The sequence below is a fragment of the Ictalurus punctatus genome, chromosome 17, assembly GCF_001660625.3.
Source record: "Ictalurus punctatus breed USDA103 chromosome 17, Coco_2.0, whole genome shotgun sequence".
Lineage (NCBI taxonomy): Eukaryota > Metazoa > Chordata > Actinopteri > Siluriformes > Ictaluridae > Ictalurus > Ictalurus punctatus.
The window spans coordinates 23,901,002-23,921,069 of record NC_030432.2 but is presented as its reverse complement, the minus strand read 5'-3'; the positions used below and the strand labels follow the sequence as shown (position 1 = coordinate 23,921,069).

Genomic DNA, 20,068 nt, shown 5'->3' with positions numbered 1-20,068 from the left:
AGTCTTCCCAGCACACTGGACCCACTTCAGTATGCATACCATCCCAACCGCTCAGAGGATGTCATATCTGCTACCATCCATCTGTCTCTAACTCATCTAGACAAAAAGGACAATTACGTAAGGATGCTGTTCACAGACAACATTCAACACAACAACAACTGACAACAAAGCTGAGCCTGCTGGGTTTAAACACCTCCATCTGCAAATGGATCCTGGCTTACCGACCGGAAGACCGCAGTCCGTCCACCACCAGCACCACCACACTGAACACCGGCACCCCCCAAGGTTGTGTGCTTAGTCCTCTGCTGTTTACCCTGCTGACTCATGACTGTGCTGATAAGTTCAGTTCTAATCACATCATCAAGTTTGCTGATGACACTACAGTCTTGGGCCTCGACAGCAACAATGATGAGTCAGCAAACACGGAGGAGGTGAACCTCCTCTTAATCTCTTAATCTCTTAATGTTGATAAGACTAAAGAGATTATTGTCAACTTCAGGAGAACCCAAGAAGACCACTCACCACTGCATATCAACGGAACAACCGTGGAGAGAGTCAAAAGCTCCAAGTTTCTTGGTGTGCACATGACAGAGGACCTCTCCTGTACTCTCAACACCACCTGCCTGGTCAAGAAGGCCCAGCAGTGTGTCCACTTCCTGCGGAGGCTGAAGAGAGCCAAACTTTCCCCTCCCATCCACACGTCCTTCTACAGAGGGCCGATAGAGAGCGTCCCGACCAGCTGTCTCACCGTGTGGTACGGGAACCGCACAGCCTCCGACCGCAAGTCCCTACAGAGGATGATGAGATCATCAGGGTCTCTCTACCCTCCGTCGACACCTCATTCAACCACCGCTGCGTCCGCAAAGCCATCAGTATTGCGGACGACCCCCTCACCCTTTTCCTGGACTGTTCACCCTCCTGCCATCCCTGCAGAAGGTCCAGGAGCATCCGTGCCACCACCAGCAAACTCCGCAACAGTTTCTTTCCTGAGCCAGTCAGATTACGCAACACCCATCTGCCTCCCAACACTCACCTGGGCTAGTCGAACACCTAACCCAGTAAGACTCCTACCACTGCATACACACCAACCCAGTAAGACTCATACCACTCCATACACACTAAGCCAGTAAGATCCATACCACTGCATACACACCAACCCAGTAAGACTCATACCACTCCATACACACTAACCCAGTAAGACTCATACCACTCCATACACACTAACCCAGTAAGATCCATACCACTGCATACACACCAACCCAGTAAGACTCATACCACTCCATACACACTAACCCAGTAAGACTCAGTATTACTGCACTTTGCATACAGTAGCTTCATCAGTCACTTTATAATATGGAACTTCTTTTTGCTGCCAGTATTGCTGCTATGGTCCTGAAGAAACGCCATTTCGTTCCAATGTATACAAGCTATTTTGAGGAATGACAGTAGAAACCCACTTGACTTGAATTGACATGAAAAGGTGTATTACCCTGATATATGTTGCATTTTAACATGTTATTTTCTAGGTTACATTTGGCAGTATTTTACAATAAATGATCTTTCTCCTTATTTTGGATATGGCAACCGGTCAACTCCTGATTAGTAGTTGCCATATCCAAACTAAAACATTTCATTATAAAGAACATTTGTATTTTGTCCTCAGTTATTTGATTTAAAATAAACACTTGTGTGAACACTAAATCCTCCCCTACTCCCTATACAAGTGCACTACATATCCTAGGTTTAAATTAAAGACATCTGGGACACAGTGTACTGTCCAGTAGGGCTCTATTTGGGTAGGATCCAGTGAGAGTTTAGCCTCTGATCCATACTGATATGTGGAGTAAATCTAAGGCAACGTTGGAACAATTTTTTCCGGACTTTTCCACACTTCTTCATTTTCGCCCGGCCACGTGAGTGCAAAAGAGGGTGGACCTGGGGCGTGACAAGTTCAGGTGAGGGCATTGCAACGCACACACCTCAGACAAACTGAGGGGAAACACACTGCAGCTCCTCTCACATGAATGTCTGCTTTTCACATTTTGGAGGAAATACCATTAGGATTAAATCCTGATATTCTGCTTAAACTCCACAAGTTTAAACTGGTGAGTTATTTTCCTTTTTCCAAAATTAAGCTTAAAAAAATAATAATAAATCGAAAAGGTCTTAGTGTGTGACTAACTCAGAGCTGTTTTAACATCTACATGAGTAAAATCAACAGATGAAGAGTATTTACAGGCTTTGTATTTAACGTTTACTTTACTTCACGGTTGGAATTCATCTTACAGTATTTTATATAACACTTACTCTATGCATAAAGTGCTTGGTTTGGATAAAGGGTTTAAATATTAGTGTTGAATTAACACATCATGTCTTCCATTTCCTTGTCCAATGCTGGTTTAACTGTTTAGTGCTTCATTTACACCTACAGGGGTTTAGTGACTTTTTTTTGTTATATTAGCTCATATAGTGTTAAACTGATACTCACGGTACTGGATTACAGTATCACATTAGCAAAGTAAACGCTTCACTGCCTTTAACAATGCTCAATTGACCTTTAATGTTAACTATGAACCCACTGGGTTCACAAAATTCTTAATAATATTGAATTAAAGCCGTCCGTGTTGAATTAACGCTTTCATTTTGAAGTTAGAATGAACACGTGCAATGCTAATGCTGACCCTTTTGTAAGGTTGAGTGAAATGAAATCTAATATTGTAAAACACTCAAAATGTATTACAAGTAAAACCCTACAACAGGAAAATATTCTATTCGGAAAAGGTACTAAGTGGAAAACTATGGAAATGGATCTCCATGTATAGCATCCATAGTGCTATAAGCCATGGCTGAACCACCACCACCTCCACCACCACCTCCTCCTCCTCCTCCTCCTCCTCTTCCTCCTCCACCACCCCCAGCACCACCATCCGACGGGAAGCCGATCTCCCGTGGATCCAGAGCAGGTTCCAAGATGAGGAACTTCAACTGGGAGGCCATACCTCAGCACACGGTGCTGGGCAAACACAACATTTGGACAGCAGAGAAGGAGAAGGAGTACGAGCTTGACACGCAACACATGGAGGAACTGTTCAGCCACAAAGACCAGCGTGATGGTCAGGTTCAAGCATCCAAACGAAGAAGTGTAAGAGGCACGCCGAGCAACACCCACGGACCTGAACTGGTCAGTGATTTTCCTTTTCCTTTCCTGGTTTCTCTTATGCAGTAACTAGGACAGAACCCTGTTTAGGATTCAGCCTGGGATAGGTCTGTATGTCCATCTTCCAGGAAGTTACCACAGGAAGTGAGGTAAAGTCAGTATAAGACTGCTTCTGATGGATCTTATAAAGGCCAGACTTGAAGTTTGTGTATATTCGTGTTAAAGACAATCCCATAATTCTGTTGAACTCCATGGCACTTTCTAGCTAGCTTTACTTAGCTAGCTAGTCATGTTAGATAGCTTGCTCTTCAGTACCTGCTCTGAAAAGTTGTATATACTAGCGGAGTATTTGTATCTAGTGCTTGTATATAATACTAGAGTATTGGTTTTAACATCTTACACCATAATTAAAAATGTATGCAGCTGTGATAAGAATCCTTCTGTTAGCAAAGCCAACTGTTAGCGCACAGCTAGCTTGTTTTTCCTGACCAAAAAGAGAAACTCGGGAAGGTCTGAGGAAATTTGGCACAAAAACATGATAGGGCGGTTTATCAATAACAATATGACATTGTTCAAGAGACATTAGCCTTGATAAAATTGCACCTGAAGGCAAACAGTAAGTGTTTCATGGTCATGTTATTTATGTAGGGGTTTTTTTTTTGTGTGTGTGTGTGTTTATTGTTGTTAGAAGAAAATATAAGCTTCAAGGCAAGTTAGCTAGCTAGCTTAGTCATACAATTTATACTGATGTATGTCTAAGTCTATAGTTTAGGATACTTGTGTAAAAAGAAAAAAAAATTGAAATACATTTATGAACCCAAACAATCTGACCGGCTAAATGTCACCGTGTGATTCTGACTCTGTTTACAAGCCGACTTAATTCCACGTGTGAAGGCCAAAGAGGGTTGAACTACACGTACAGTTGCATTTATGGCATTTGGCAGACGCTCTTATCTAGAGCGACTTACAATTTTCTCGTTTTTTTTTGGAGCAACTAAGGGTTAAGTGCCTTGCTCAGGCCCAAGGATAAGAGTTTATTCAACACATCAGCTGTTAATTCAGCCCTGTAATGATTAAGTAAACACATGGGTGTGCTTAAACAGCACATGACCCATAATATCCTGCATCCGGCTTCGGGTTGTGAAACTGTAAAACCTTATTTTCATCACGACCTAGCGGATCTGTCGATCCTGACCGTTGCATAAACTGTTTCCTTTATCGTCCGTTATCGTCCCTGTAGGAAACAGTGGCTATTGTGTTTGGGTAAATATTATCCCAGGGAATCGAAATGATTTTTTAATTAGTTATAGTGTACAGTTTATCGTAAAATCCACAACACATACAATATTGTAACTGTGGAAACGTGTATATCTGTGTAGCATTCAGATGACAGCACAAGACCATAGGCTTGTATGGCTCCTTATTTTGGAAACCTTTAATTATTTTCATTTTAATTGCTTATGAGGCAGTGGTGGCTTGACGGTTAAGGCTCTTGGGTACTGATCGGAAGGTCGGGGGTTCAAACCCTAGCATTGTTGGGCCCTTGAGCAAGGTCCTTGACCCTCTCTGCTCCAGGGGGCGCTGTATCATGGCTGACCCTGCGCTCTGACCCCAACCTCCTGACATGCTGGGGTATGCGAAAGCAAGAATTTCACTCTGCTGTAATGTAATATGACCAATAAAGACTCATTATGGTGTTGTGATCACATTGTTGTTGATGTTGTTGTGGTTTCAAAACACTTCTGGTCTTAGCAATGGTTTGACGTTTGTATTTGTATTTAGGTTTTGTGCTCATGGTTTTTTTTTTTTGTCTGCCTGTTGGTGGAGGGATGTCCCTCTTGTTTGCACAAGGTCGATGGTTGCCTTTTTAGCATATAGCAGTATGATAATGTCGTCACTCGTAGTTTATTATCTGCAGATGATAATGGTGAGGTATGTGGTTCCTGAATGCACTGTGTAAGTGACAATAACGACAGGGGCGTGTTACAGAAAAGAAATCGGGACTGTTGTTTAACAGCTTTATATATGTCAAAGGGCACAAGGATGCAGGGTTAAAAAGCAGCTCCATCAGTATTAATCAAGTCGATAATCAATAAAAGTGATACAGTGTGTGTGTGTGTGTGTGTGTGTGTGTGTGTGTTTCCTACCAGGTGTCCATTCTTGGCTCCAAGAAGAACATGAACGTCAGCATTTTTCTCAAGCAGTTAAAACGGTGAGTTCACCTGGAAACTGGAAACACAGCGCATGAACACACAACTCCTTTTCCTGTATAAAATCATAGACAGGTTTCTACTGAGTCACACCCTGAAGCTCTGCATGTCGCGGCACGCCAGCATTTAGAAAGCATGTAGAAACCGCCTCGCTGTTCCACTGAAAGCCACTCATTTCCTCTGCAGCATGAGCGTGGAGGTCAACGGGTGTGAACGGGTCAACGTATCGATTCTAGAAGGTTCTTGTCTGACTTGCATTTGTATCAAGAACAAGTATACAGACAGATCAGAAGTGTCAGGCTACTAAAAAAATAATAAGAAGAAGACATCCCGGGATTTGAGGGGAAAAAAGCACAATCAACAAAACAACAATCAACCACCATTTACATTTGTTTACAATAGTAGTTGATTAGATTACTGTTGTGTAAGGAATAATACACCCCAAGATTGCTGCTGTAGGAGACTGATCAATGACTGAGTGGAGTTACTTTTGCTAGCTTGAATTGATCATTTTCCAATAACAGTACATCCCAAAATTCCCCTTAAACCACAGCAATTAGCTTAAATTACAACGATTACAATTTGTAAAATTTTGTACATTTTATCCAGTGGACTTCCTACATTCCTCTGTCTCTTAAAGTTAATACGATTAAATAAATATCTGCATTACCTCTTGACACTGGAGACTCCTTCCAAAACTATTCAATAAAAGTCTTCTCACAGAAAACTCTAACACTTCCCACTCATGTCCCTGTGTAAGTTGTTACTGTAGAAACGTATAACATATCAGTAGCTAAACTGAAAAATCTGTCGAAGTCCTTTTTTCGTATTGTTCTATGCTATATTAGCATTAGCGGTTTTGAAATAGATATGGCCATGCTATATTTATTTGTGCTAGCAGGATAGAGCATGTCGAGGTTCCTGTACTTTGCAGAGTTTGGTGGACCGGAGTGTTTTAAAGATTTAGGACAAATCCCACACTGGAAGGCAGGATTTGAACCCCCAACCCTGGAGATGTGAGGCAAAGGCGCTAACCACTAAGCCACCTTGCACCCCTGAACATTTACATGACGTTTACATTTATGGCATTACATTTACACAGAGAGACTTACAGAAGTGTTTCAAAGTCTCTATCAATATACATCCCAATACTGGTTCACTAGGCCACAGACTAATAATACCATCAGTCTAAGAACTCTGTTGGGAGGTAATATAGTAAGAAAAACACACAGACAAGTTTGTTTTTTGATTTTTTTTAAATGAAAAGTGCCAATTTAAGTATTTTCGGAAGAGGAAAGTCTTTAGATGTCGTTTGAAGACTCTAGGGGAAGTTCATTCCACCACCTAGGCGCCAGAACAGAGAAGAGTCTTGATGCATGCCTTCCTTGTACCCTGAGAGATGGTGGCACTAGTCCAGTGGTGCGAGAGGATCGGAGGGAGCGTGGTGTAGTGCAGGGGTGTGAAAAGTGATTTGAAGTAAGTGGGTACTGGTCTATTTTTAACTTTGTAGGCAAGCGTCAGTGTTTTAAATCTGTGGAGGGAGCGCAGCAGTGGAGTGGTGTTGGAGAACTTCGGAAGGTTGAAAACAAATCGAGCAGCTGCATTCGGGATCAGTCGTAGAGGTTGAATGGCTCTCAGAAGCAGACCTTCCAGGAGTGAGTTGCAGAAGTCCCGTCTCGAAATGATAAGAGACTCAACCAGCACCCGAGTGGCCTGTATGGATGGAAATGGACGAATCCTTTTCATGCTGTAAAGAAGAACGCGACATGAGCGCGTCAGATTAGCAACGCGAGAGGAAAAGGACTGTTGACTGTCCGTGCAGCAACCAAAGGTGGGATCAGAGAGTCGTCCAGGGAGATCACAAGATCCTGACATGGTGATGAATCAGCTGGGATGAACGGCAGTTCAGTTTTGTTGGTTTTGATTAAGTTTCAGCTGATGAGCTTCCGTCCTTGATGAGACGTTTGTAGACATGCTGAGATCTGACCAGAAACAAGAGGATCTGATGGAGGGAAGGAGAAGATGAGTCGAGTGTCTTCCGCATAGCAGTGATATGAAAACCCATGTGAGGGTATGACCTCATTGAGAGATCGAGTATCAAGGGTGCACACAAGAGGACCAAGTACTGAGCCTTGTGGGACACCAATGAATAGTCTGCGGGGAGCAGATGTGGATCCCTTATGAACAAAGCTTAATGACATGTGGGACAATTTCACTGTAAAATAAGTCTGATCACATCCCTGTATGCTAAACCTGTTAGGACCTCGTGACGTACAAGAGCTGAAGTCTTGCAGCCTGTTTGAGCATTTCTTGTAAAGATTGCTTAAAGAATTAAGCAGAATTGCAGCAGTGAGGCATGTATCTGCTTGTTCACATTGCTGGGAGCAGAACTCTATCCTGTCTTACACGAGGTTTCAGAAACTAGACACGGGCACTCTATAGAACAGCCGGGTTAAAGCTTTACATCATGCTGACGTAAATTTTTGATTTCTTCTGTAAACACTAAGACTTCTTGCAAAAGAGATGATTTTGCGGCTTTGAAAAATGAGACAGAAAAGTGTGAGGCAATATGACAAACGAGATGACACATAAAGACTTTCACAATACATGCTATACTGTATATTGAAATATGTACACCCACGTCTATAAACTATGCTTTCGGTGTTATCTTTTAAAACATGGAAAAGTGGGAAAACTAAACATTTTGACAGTGAATTTTGTTACCCGATTTGCTTCATTTGTGTAGTTGGTCTGGGAAAATCCGTCGCATGTCGGCGTGGCTGAATTCTGACAAAACGGACAACGGGCTGTTCCGCCTATAACATACTTTGACACGTCAGCTTTAAGACATCATTCATATATTTCACCAAAAATGCTCTGGAAATATTTTCACCATAAACGTTAGAACTGTATACTACGGGTATCTGGTAGAAAATATCAGAATTTCACCATGTGAAGGCTTTTGTAATCCTTATAACCCTCCACAGGTCAGTAAAGGAACTCATTGAGGACATCCACAGTGGAAAGAGTGGAAGATTTGGTCCTGGGAAGCTGCAGGAGCTTTTAAAACTACTGCCTGAGTCTGGAGAGGTACATTTTATTAAACATCTGCGAACGATCCAAACCTAAATTATAATCAATCAGTTGATTGATGAATGCTATAGGGCTGAACTGTTGGACATAGTACTATGTTCAGGGCTTTCAGGCGTCTGTTTCAGTCACTGTTCCGAAGCAATGCTGATGAAGAATAAACTTTGCATCGGATTTATGTTATTCATTTATTTTTTTCTGGATTTAAAGTCTTCTCTGTTTCAGACCCTGTGTAGGATGGCCTTTTCAATAAGGGAACAAAGAAAGTCTGAAGTTAAAATGCAGCACTAACTTTTTTTTTTTTTTTTTTTTTTTTTTTTTCTTGCTGTATGAAGCCACAGCAAAAAAAAAAAAAAAGGTGTAGTCGAGAACATTGGGTGATTAATATCCACTTCAGCCTATGTTGTTTTTTCTTTCACTTATTTTAGGTGAAGCAGCTTCTAGCTTTTAAAGGAGACTGTTCAGCACTTTCTGAGGCTGATCAGTTCATGGTTCAACTTGTAAAGCTTCCCTGGTGAGTCATGCAGTCTTGCGTGTATTTATCTTCACGACCGATTACTCATTCACTAGCATCATTACTTTTACAGACTGTCTAATTTCCACTCTAGGTAACCTGTCGTATAAATTCTCACATGCTAATTAAGGGATACGGACATTTACTCTTCTCGACGGTATGTGAATATTTTAATGTCTTCATTTGTGCCACCAGCTATGAGGAACGCCTGAAATGTTTAGTTCTCACAGAGGAATTTCCCCCTTTTATGGATGAGGTGAATCATTCCATTACCACCATGACCGCTGCTGGGAAAGGTAATGACACACCCTTATTTTTATCCTCTGTAAACAGACTAAAGCCTTCATTCACATATTCACATAGTGCGAGTCATGCACCGTCTCTTGCGTTTACACAGTTTTAGCTCAGCTATTTCTTTTACTACCTCATATTCTAATCACTATATTGTTTCAAAATCATACTGTAGGAACTAAGTTATGATTCACCGGGGTGTGTTAGCATGCATATCTGTGACTTCATGTAATTTCATACCAGTCCTATCCTAGCCCTCATGTAAAAAATTGTATCGCTTGAGGCTTATATTTCTATACTTCTACTTTATTACAGCAAATTGCATACATTTACATTACAGTAGCAAAACATATTTCAGTCATTTTGACCAAAATTCAGACATAATTTTTAGCATTTTTTTACTTTTGACTTTTTTTTTAAACTTTTTTTTGGTGTCAACTTTCACCAAGAATTGACTCTCACCAATAAGAGTCGACTCTCACCAATAAGAGACAACTTTCACCAATAAGAGTTGACTCTCACCAATCAGAGACAACTCTCACCGATTCAAGTCTGCTCTCACCAATAAGAGTCAATTTTCACAAATAAGAGTCAACTTTCACCAATAAAAGTCGACTTTCACCAATAAGAGTCGACTCTCACCAATAAGAGACAACTTTCACCAATAAGAGTCGACTCTCGCCAATAAGAGACAACTTTCACCAATAAGAGTCGACTCTCGCCAATAAGAGACAACTTTCACCAATAAGAGTCGACTCTCGCCAATAAGAGACAACTTTCACCAATAAGAGTCGACTCTCGCCAATAAGAGACAACTTTCACCAATAAGAGTCGACTCTCGCCAATAAGAGACAACTTTCACCAATAAGAGTCGACTCTCGCCAATAAGAGACAACTTTCACCAGTATGAGTCGACTCTCGCCAATAAGAGACAACTTTCACCAGTATGAGTCGACTCTCGCCAATAAGAGACAACTTTCACCAATAAGAGTCGACTCTCGCCAATAAGAGACAACTTTCACCAGTATGAGTCGACTCTCGCCAATAAGAGACAACTTTCACCAATAAGAGTCGACTCTCGCCAATAAGAGACAACTTTCACCAATAAGAGTCGACTCTCGCCAATAAGAGACAACTTTCACCAATAAGAGTCGACTCTCGCCAATAAGAGACAACTTTCACCAGTATGAGTCGACTCTCGCCAATAAGAGACAACTTTCACCAGTATGAGTCGACTCTCGCCAATAAGAGACAACTTTCACCAGTATGAGTCGACTCTCGCCAATAAGAGACAACTTTCACCAGTATGAGTCGACTCTCGCCAATAAGAGACAACTTTCACCAAGGACTGACTCTCACCAATCAGAGACAACTCTCACCGATTCGAGTCTGCTCTCACCAATAAGAGTCAATTTTCACAAATAAGAGTCAATTTTTACCAATAAGAGTTGATTCTCACAAATAAGAGTCGACTCTCATCAGTAAGAGACTCTTTCGACTCCCAAAGTGAATCATTGCCATTTTATATCTAAACTGGACAAAGTTTGCAGTGTTTTGACCATTGACTATTCTTCTGGCTGAAAATATTTCACGAAATATTGCTGTACCTTTTAATAAACAAAATAACATTACTTTGCACTGAAATGTATATATATATTTTTAAAAATTGTTAAATCAGAAAGGCTACAGATGCTTTAAATGTGTTGTGAAAAATACACTAAGCCTCCATTTTATTGTACCTGCTGTGGCTGAGCTTCATAATTAAGAATCGAAATCACTTGTCAAAATATTGCAAACTTTGTCCAGTTTAGAAAGAAATGGCGGTGTTTGGGAGTCGAAAGAGTCAACCCCCCCCCCCCCCCCCCCCCTCCGTTTGTTTCCCCAATTTGGTCTTGCAAATTCCCTTCCCTATCCTTTAAATCATTATTATCTTAGTATGTTTACAAATCTTCCAGGTTATTTGTACAAGTAAGAAAATTATCGCCTAGCACGCCACTTGTAATAATGCTAACAAATGGGTATATTAGAGTTACAGACTATATGTTGTTTTGTTGTATAAGGTGCTTCTCTCGATAAATATCTGCAAAAATGCTAAAAAAAATTCGCTCTTTAATCTGAAACTTTCCTTTAGAGCTGTTGGATTGTGTTGACCTTCATTCCGTCATCCGCCTGGTCCTGAAGACCGGGAACTACATGAATGCTGTGAGAACTTCTTATTTTGGATTAGATCAGTAAAATGATTCATTGATAGCCCAGTTATCAAGAGCACGATGATTTATGGTGATTTATTAGCATTTTCCGTGTTCTCAGGGGGGCTACGCTGGCAGCGCTGTAGGCTTCCGCATGGCCTCTCTGCTGAAACTTGCTGACACGAAGGCCAACAAACCAGGAATGAATCTCATGCACTACGTTGTGATGGTAAAATGAACTTGTCTTTTTTTCTTTTCTTTTCTTCTTACACAAAACAATGTTCTATTTTGTTTCTCCTTCACGACGTCTTTCCATTTCACTTACAGCAAGCTCAGAAGAGCGACGCTGCTCTGCTGAATTTTCCAGAAAAACTTGCGCACATTGGAGATGCCTCAAGGTACAATTTCCACCGAACACGCTTGTATTACCTTTTAAAACACAGTCGGATCAGGAATTATTGGCACCTTTTGTAAAAGCTGGGTGAAAAGTGTTATTTGTGGTTCATTTGGTTTCTCACATTGAACGTACAAGAGAAAAATAAGCTTTAATTGAAGTCGATTTATTCGAATAGGAACTATCTAGTTTCATGGATGCTCCACACATCATTAAACGTAACTATAAATGCATAAAAAAAATTATGGTGTTTTGTTTTTTAATAAAATAAAGATTTGACAAATGAATGGTATAAGAGGACTAAAACACTTTGGGTGCGTGCTGTTACAGGAAAATAATCAACGTTAGGCTGGGAACAGTAACTCCACTCGCTCAAAGCACCAGTGATTATTTATCTATAACAGCACGCCCCCTAGTGTTCTCTTCCTTACTTAACGTTATTTGATTCTTTTTTTCGAAGATAAACTTGGTTTTATAAGGTTCTGTCCGATGTCTTTGACAGAAACAAACAGGTGAAGCCTCAGCATGACAAACCAAATAGGAAAGAAACCTTTAGCTGTAGGTATTTTAATGAGTTTAATGTTTTAATGAAGTGCTTAACGATTTGGATTAAAAAATAAATAAAAATTATGTCTACAAAACCAGATTGGTCTAATGGATCCACTGCTCTTACAATGTGTAAAGCTTCTAGCACATTAGAAAGTCTTCAGCACAGCTGAGAGCTAATAGTGTAGCTAGTATCTGATAACGGCATTAAATTCGCATTAACCGTTACAGACGTTAGCTAGCTACATTTAGCGAGCTTAACGAACTGAACGTTTCCGTGTAAGAGGAACTAAAAGATCAGCCAGCAGACCTTACGTCAGTTTGTAGGAAGTGTTTTAAAGCCTGACCACATTTTGTGGACATGGCCCTTTCAAAATAAATGCATGGTGTCATGTGACTAAAGCGCACATTAGCTAGCAAACGCACCAAAATACTGGTTTTAAGTTAGCACAGAAACATATTTGATTTAATATGTTAAATATTTGAAAGTATATATATATATATATATATATTGGAACAGGGGGGCATTGTGGTGTAGAGGGTGGCACGTTTGCCTCGCACCTACGGGGTTTGGAGTTCAAATACCGCTTCTGCCCTGTGTACATGGAGTTTGCACGTTCTCCCTGTGCTCTGGGGGTTTCCTTCAGGTACTCTGGTTTCCTCCCTAGTCCAAAGACATGTGTTGTAGGCTGATTGGCATTTCCAGATTGTCTGCAGTGTGTGAATCTCTGTGTGAGTCTCTCCAGGGTGTCCCTCGCCTTGTACCCAGAGTTCCCGGGGATAAGCTCCAGGCTCCTCGCGACCCTGTGTAGGATAAGCGGTACAGAAAATAGATGGAAATATACAAAGTTTTGTATTTAGAACTTTAACTAGCTTGCAATTCAGATGTCATAGAATACATTCTGAGAAATAAAGCATATTGAATATGATAATGATGTGCTTTTATCAGGCTTAAAATATATTTATTTGACCATCTCATATACCATTTACTGATAGTTAGCCGGATAGAACTCCAACAGTAGCCGAGTTTACACAATAAAAACGTTCTATTTGTGTTTGATCAGCGTTCCAAAATCCACTTTCTATTTGTCTCAGAATTTCCAGAATTTAATGTAACATTGACGTGTTTTAGTATATCTTATAATTTTGCTAGCTGGTCAAAACTTGCCAGGTTTTAAAACCGCCCCTCTCCCAGACACAGCCTTATAATACTAAGGTCATTGAAACGTGTAAAACATTTTTCTCCGATGAATCCATTTTCGTGTGTTGATTTGAAACCTGTGCTGTTGCTGTTTCCCCGACTGTTTTGATTTATTGAGCGTTTAGACTGTTTTGCTGGCTCAAGCACATACTTTACCAGGACTTTAAGCAAATGTGCTTATCATGCATGATGTAGTCTTCCATCGTGGAGTGTTACTCTCATCAGTGAGAGAGATAATTGTTTATCCCACTGCAGAATCCACAAACAGGAAACTGAATCAGAATTCCAAAGAAAAGTGAGCGAAGTCCAGGAGGCGAAGAAGGGCGCTGATAAACAAGCTGACCTGGCCATACAGATGAAAGACTTTTTTGGGGTGAGTTCAGTCCTGTTTTGGTGGAGGTAAATGGCCCCTTTGAAAATAAAAGTACAATATCATGTGACTAAAGGTTAGCCAGCTAATACACACAGAATCAGTGGTGTTAATGCAGCCAGTTTTATTCTCAGTTCAGCGCATCAATAACACTAACTAGTTACATAATGCTAACAACACTAACTCACTTAGACGTAATATTCACTATACTGTTTGGATATGGCTACAAGTAGTTGTCATAGTAACAAGACATGAGGAAACGATGTTAATGCTAACCCCACCCATCTTTTTATACGACTTTGATTGTGGGAATTGTTACGAATAGTTACAAAAGTATAAGGCTGTGTCGGCTGCTGAACAATCGGACAGCTAGCTTAATGGATATAGCAAAGGTAGTGTGCTATTTTTACCCGATATGATGAGAATAGCAGTGGTTCAAGGGAGATCATCATCATCAGCTACGATTTTTCAATGTGGACTTTGTTCTGGAGGAAAATATGTTTCCATTTTGTAGACTTGATAAAATGACCTGCTGTCGTTCTCAGCGTGCTGAATCCAGGATCACAGAAGCGCAGGCCTCCTTCCAGTCGCTGAACAAAGTTACTGAGTCTGTGGCTGAGTATTTTTGTGAAGAACCGAGTGAGTTTAAACTGGACGAGTGCTGCTCCATCTTCAATTCCTTCTGTGAAAGATTCACCCGAGCCCTTCAGGTAACGCCACACTCGTCCTCCCAGTACAAATCTGTATGGTCGGCTCGATTCACTTTGAATTGGGCTAACAGTTGGTGTGCAGTTTCTTTCTTCTCTTCACCTAAGAGGTTAAAATCGCGTCCAAATTGTTTTCCTCAGGAGAACGTGGCGCGTGAGATGGCCGAGGTTAAACGCAAACAGAAGGAGCGACTGGAATCTGCTGCCAAACGCCGTTCCACAGCCACCTGCTCTTTGCGGGATAAAGACGTGGAAGGTGTAGCACTGGAGTCAGTTCTCCAACGGTTCCTGAATACACCCGAGTCTGGTCGGCGAGCAAGAACCCCCTCACCAAGCCGTGCCATCCTTGCTGAGAAGTCGTTACAAAAGAACTGGCCCAACAGAGACTCCAAAAAACAGAGCTGGTCTGTGAGCATGTCCCAGTCTTCCCTCGGTAAGAAGAACTCGGATGATAAAAAGCCAGAGAAGAGAGGTCTGCTGGGGAGAGAATCTGGTAAGCGTGCATCGCTGGTAAGTGAGGACGAGGACGTTATGACTGAGAAAGAGGTGCAGAAATTGAGGGAAGTGTCCCAAAGGGTGCTGCACTACCAGTCTAGCCGTGGGAGCGTGTCTTCTGGGGAATGTTTGTCCCCAATTACTTCTCCACTTCGACGCATGTTTCAGGAGGATGGAGAAAAACTGATGTCTGTTACAAATGGCGAGGATGCACCCGAACCCGTAAAAATCCCACCCCTTTTGATTCCAAAAAGCCCTGGTGGCATCAATCGTCGACACACAATCGCTATTCCTACGGCAGATTTGAGCAGAAGTGACACTGAAGAGGATCGGTTTGTTCCCGGTGAGCCAGAGAACGAGAGCCCTAGAAATCAAATTCTGTCTCTTGGGAATATTGGTAAGATGAAATCAGTGGACAGCTTCCTACCATCTATAATTGATGGGGTAGGCAATAAAGTGCCATCCAGCACTCCGACAGGCAAATCGGAGAACGTCGGCATAGCAGAAGTACAGCAAGAAACCGACGAGAGCTTATCCAGTTCTCCGCAAAATTCTCCAGTCAATGGACAGAACAAGCACACCAAGACGACCTCTCGATTATTGTCCTTTTTTAAACGCTTGGGTGAAAAGAGCAAAACGAACAACAGGGAATCCGAGTCCAGTAACGTGGACTCCTAACAGACATTTAACAGACACTGGGTCGGGTGGTTTATAGACCTGTTTTTTTAAAAATTCGTTTGGTTTTTTTATTTCAAATCTGGACGTGGTCTAGAAACCAATCTCTGTTACGCCTTACAAGTTTGCAGCATGTGTGAACGCTTCAGTTCAAAGTCCAAGGTGTCAAGAAACATGGTAGAGCTGTTCACGGTTACTGGAATGACATTCATGGTGCGAGTTTTTGCTTGGCTAAACATCATCTTAGCAGGAAATGTGCATCGTTTGCAGGTGCTCCTAAATAATGACACGCCACCTGGAGATAACCGCTGTTCAGCATGGTTTGATGTTTGTTAATGGGACCAGAGTACGATTATTGAAAACAATCGAGCGCTGTACGTCAAAAGTATGTACATAGCAGAAATGTACGTATCAGTTTGCTCAAACAAATCGATCCAAATCACAACCCTTAAACTCTTAAACCACAAACAAGCCCAGAACGGTTTCTAACCTGTATGAATGTTAAAACACATGTAGAGCTGCAACAGCTAATCGATAATAATCGGCGGTGAAAATCGTCGTCAAGGAATCGCATTATCGATTAGTCGGTCTGTTCGCGGCACGGGACACATTTACTCATTACGCTACTTCTGTTCTGAAAAAACAGGCATCGGAGAATAAATACTAAAGTTGTGTCCCAAATGACGTACTGTACACTTACACTATGCATTATGTACTCTACCGTCGAGTGTATGAATTTTAGAAGGGTAATATCGTCTCAAATGGAACAGGGAAAAAATGGAGCTTTTTTTTTTTTTTTATACTACCCGGAAGTATAAGCCGCTTCCTAGTCGATGGCACATGAAGTCATACACACGTAATGTGACCCCGCTAGCTTGAGCAGATACCCAGAGTCAAGGACGATGAATTTCTTCAGTCTACGTCAACGTTACCGTTTATACCCAACATGATCTCAGTCACCATCAGACGGCGGCGTATGGCAGGGAGCATTTTATATTAAACGCCACGGAGAAGCCTGTAACCTGTAAACTTTACAAAGTGGAGCTTGTGTAGCACGGAAGCACGACAGTGACGCACGAGCACAAACATGTTTCTATCCAAAATGCTCCACTGTACTAGGGCTTGGGGAAACTGGTGCGAGTTGCTTAAAAGATTTACTTTACTTCCAGTTTATTGTCATTATTTGCTGTATTTGCGTGCTTGCAGTGTAAATTAAAACGGTATGATCGAAGTAAACACAAGCAAAATGATATGCCTAAACCACAAGGTGCAATGAAAGTAAGGTTTTATTATTAATTTAGGACTGTAGTTTAATTATCAGTGCTTTTTTGTGCATTCATTAAATTAATGCACCAATACTTATATATATTTGGACAAAGAGTTGTGTTAATGTAAACTTTTACAATTTTATAAGTTTTATATGTGTTTTATATTTGTAACACTCAATTTGTGGACTTTATTTTAAATAAACAAACAAACAAAAAATGATACTGAAAGTTTGCCCCCAATCCGATTAATCGAGAAATCGTGATTAATCGATTACGGAAATAATCGTTGGTTGCAGCCCTAAACACATGCAAATTAACACAACAACAACAACAACAACAAAAATCTAGAACCCTAGATGGTTATTCAGTTGGAACCCTTAAGGCGTAGGTTGCATATTCTTCCTGTGCTATAGGCGTTTCCTTTGGGTAATCCGGTCCCCCCCCAGTCTTCACAAATTGTCTGTAGTGTGTGAATGCATGTGTGTGATTGTGTTCCGCGATGGGTTTGCACCCAGTCCAGGGTGTCCCCCACCTTGTACCCAGAGTTCCCTGAGATAGGCTCCAGTCTCGACGTCACCCTGTGTAGCGAAACGGAAAATGGATGGATTTTTTGTTCAAAACATGCACAAAAGTACTCTGCTCTCATGTATATACAGCGGGGGGGGGATAAGTATTGAACGCGTCAACATTGTTTTCAGGAAATATATTTCCAATGAGGCTACTCACGTGACATTTTCACCAGACTTTGGTATAAACTCAAGAAATCCACACGTATAAAGAAATCACAACATTAAAGTCCATAATTAAAGTTATGTATAATAAAGAGGAACGACACGGGGGGGAAAAAAGTATTAAATAAATTTCAGTTAGCGTGTTCAACACTTTTTTCCCGTGTCGTTCCTCTTCATTACACATAACTTCATTTATGGACTTTAATGTTGTGATTTCTTTATACGTGTGGATTTCTTGAGTTAATACCAAAGTCTGGTGAAAATTTCACGTGAATAGCCTCATTGGAAATATATTTACTGAAAAAAAGTTGACGCGTTCAATACTTATCCCCCCCCCCCCGCTGTATATATAACAATGCATTTTATTTAGTGACGCTCATAAAAAGTAGCCTATACATCCAGAGATTTAATTATCTCTGTGCATTTTAGATACGGTACGTCATCAGACTGTCGTCACAATCCACTGATCATTTACAGTTGATATATTTATTTATTTTAACCCCAGTTATACAGTGAAGAAGTATCCTTTATTATTGTTGCGTCCATATTTAGGCTTAAATCACCGATATGCACTAATGATCAGTCTGTGTCACAGTGTAATCTGCTGACGTGGTGCTGGCTAAGTAAGATGGCTGGCTCTTACCATCTGTCTGGATGCGGTCTCCATAGCAACCACCACCTCCTCCTCAAAAGCCTGATATGACTGTCTTCACCTCCCCCAACCCGTCACTGTAGATTATAGCCGGCCCAGACTCCACCGCCTCATTACATCTCACCATGCGCCTGTTACTTTCCCTCGTCTCATTTATCTCATCGGTCTCAGCTCAGTGCAGTGATTCCTGCCTTCCTGACCTCAGTGGGTGTGTGTCAGATGAGAAGTGTTACAAACATTGGTCTTAAATGGATTGGTTTTTTGTTTTTTTTTCTATTCAAGAGCTTACATTTCCATTTATGGCATTTGGTATAATGACACCTTTATCCAGAGCGACTTACATAAGTGCTTTGTCGATAAATTCATCCCGATCTTGGTTCACTAGATCACGGACAAAGAATACTGTCGGTCTATGAAAACTTTGTTGGGAATGTAATATATTAAGAAGAACACACAGACAACACATTAAAAAAGTGCTAATTTATCCACTCTACCTTCGTATACATGTCTCTTTCTTTTACCATGACTGTGTACGTATGCCTAGTGTCGTGCTGCTAAAGGTACTTGATCTATTACCTGATCAAAGTCGCATACTAAAGATGAATATTCATTCACTTATCTTCAGTAAACATTTTACTCACTTTAGAATCCCAGGATTGTGCCCTGCAATGGATTGGCACCCCATCCAGGGTGTCACCACCTCGTACCTCCGGGTCCCTGGGATCGGCTCCAGGCTCCTCTGCGACCCTGTGTAGGATAGATAAGCGGTACAGAAAATGGATGGATGATTAAACATTTAAAGGTGCATTAAGTAAGATTAGTCTTCAGGTCTCTGACAGTTAGATGGGTTGGAATGATTTTTAAACGATTCCAGCCCACGTTCACGATGAACTCCACCCAGAATCTACAGCGGCCCGTAGAGTCGAGTCGACTGTCTATAAAATGACTGACAGTAAATGCGTCCCAAACGCAAATAACCAGAGATTAAGTCGAGTTTTCCTCAACGACTTAATACACTAAGACTTAATCTACATTGTGCCCTGCGATGGATTGGCACCCTGTCCGGGGTGTACCCCGCCTTGTCCCCGATGCTCCCTGGGATAGGCTCCAGGTTCCCCCGTGACCCTGAAAAGGATACGCGGTATAGAAGATGGATGGACGGATGGATGGACGGATTTAATCGACTGTTTTGATTTTTGTTCTACATACTGTATGTTCCAGGTTTTTTGTACAAAATAAGGAGTGAATAAAATGTCAAATAAATAAATAAATAAATAAAAATGAATGGACTATTGCACGTTTAACACTTGATGGAAATTCCCCACACCTCATATCTACCCCTGAGGATGTGGGAGCAGAACAGAATGCAGTAGAAGTGATTGGTATTGAGGAGGACTGAGGAGGACTGCTCTGAGCTGAGCCAGGCCTGGGCGTTGGACCTGGGCCATATGCCTCTGCAGTATGGATTGCTCTGCTCCTCATTTGCATATTCCAAACGGAGCCTTTTTATTGGTTGTTCCAACTTCCCCTAGTTCTGCGTTAGCCAATGATATCACAACAAGGCGTTTAGCCACGCCC

At 41.3% G+C, this 20,068-nt stretch overlaps 1 protein-coding gene across 1 annotated transcript; it reads left to right on the top strand.

Annotated features, from left to right (window-relative positions):
- The first annotated feature begins 1,961 nt into the window (after positions 1-1,961).
- On the top strand, positions 1,962-18,983 carry fhdc4 (FH2 domain containing 4). The gene is made up of 12 exons (XM_017491491.3): positions 1,962-2,105; positions 2,782-3,181; positions 5,308-5,369; positions 8,355-8,457; positions 8,886-8,971; positions 9,167-9,267; positions 11,394-11,464; positions 11,573-11,680; positions 11,779-11,849; positions 13,848-13,965; positions 14,508-14,672; positions 14,811-18,983. Exons 2-12 carry the CDS (start codon positions 2,843-2,845, stop codon positions 15,840-15,842), a joined length of 2,256 nt encoding a protein of 751 aa, XP_017346980.1. The 5' UTR covers positions 1,962-2,105; positions 2,782-2,842; the 3' UTR covers positions 15,843-18,983.
- The last annotated feature ends 1,085 nt before the right edge of the window (positions 18,984-20,068 follow it).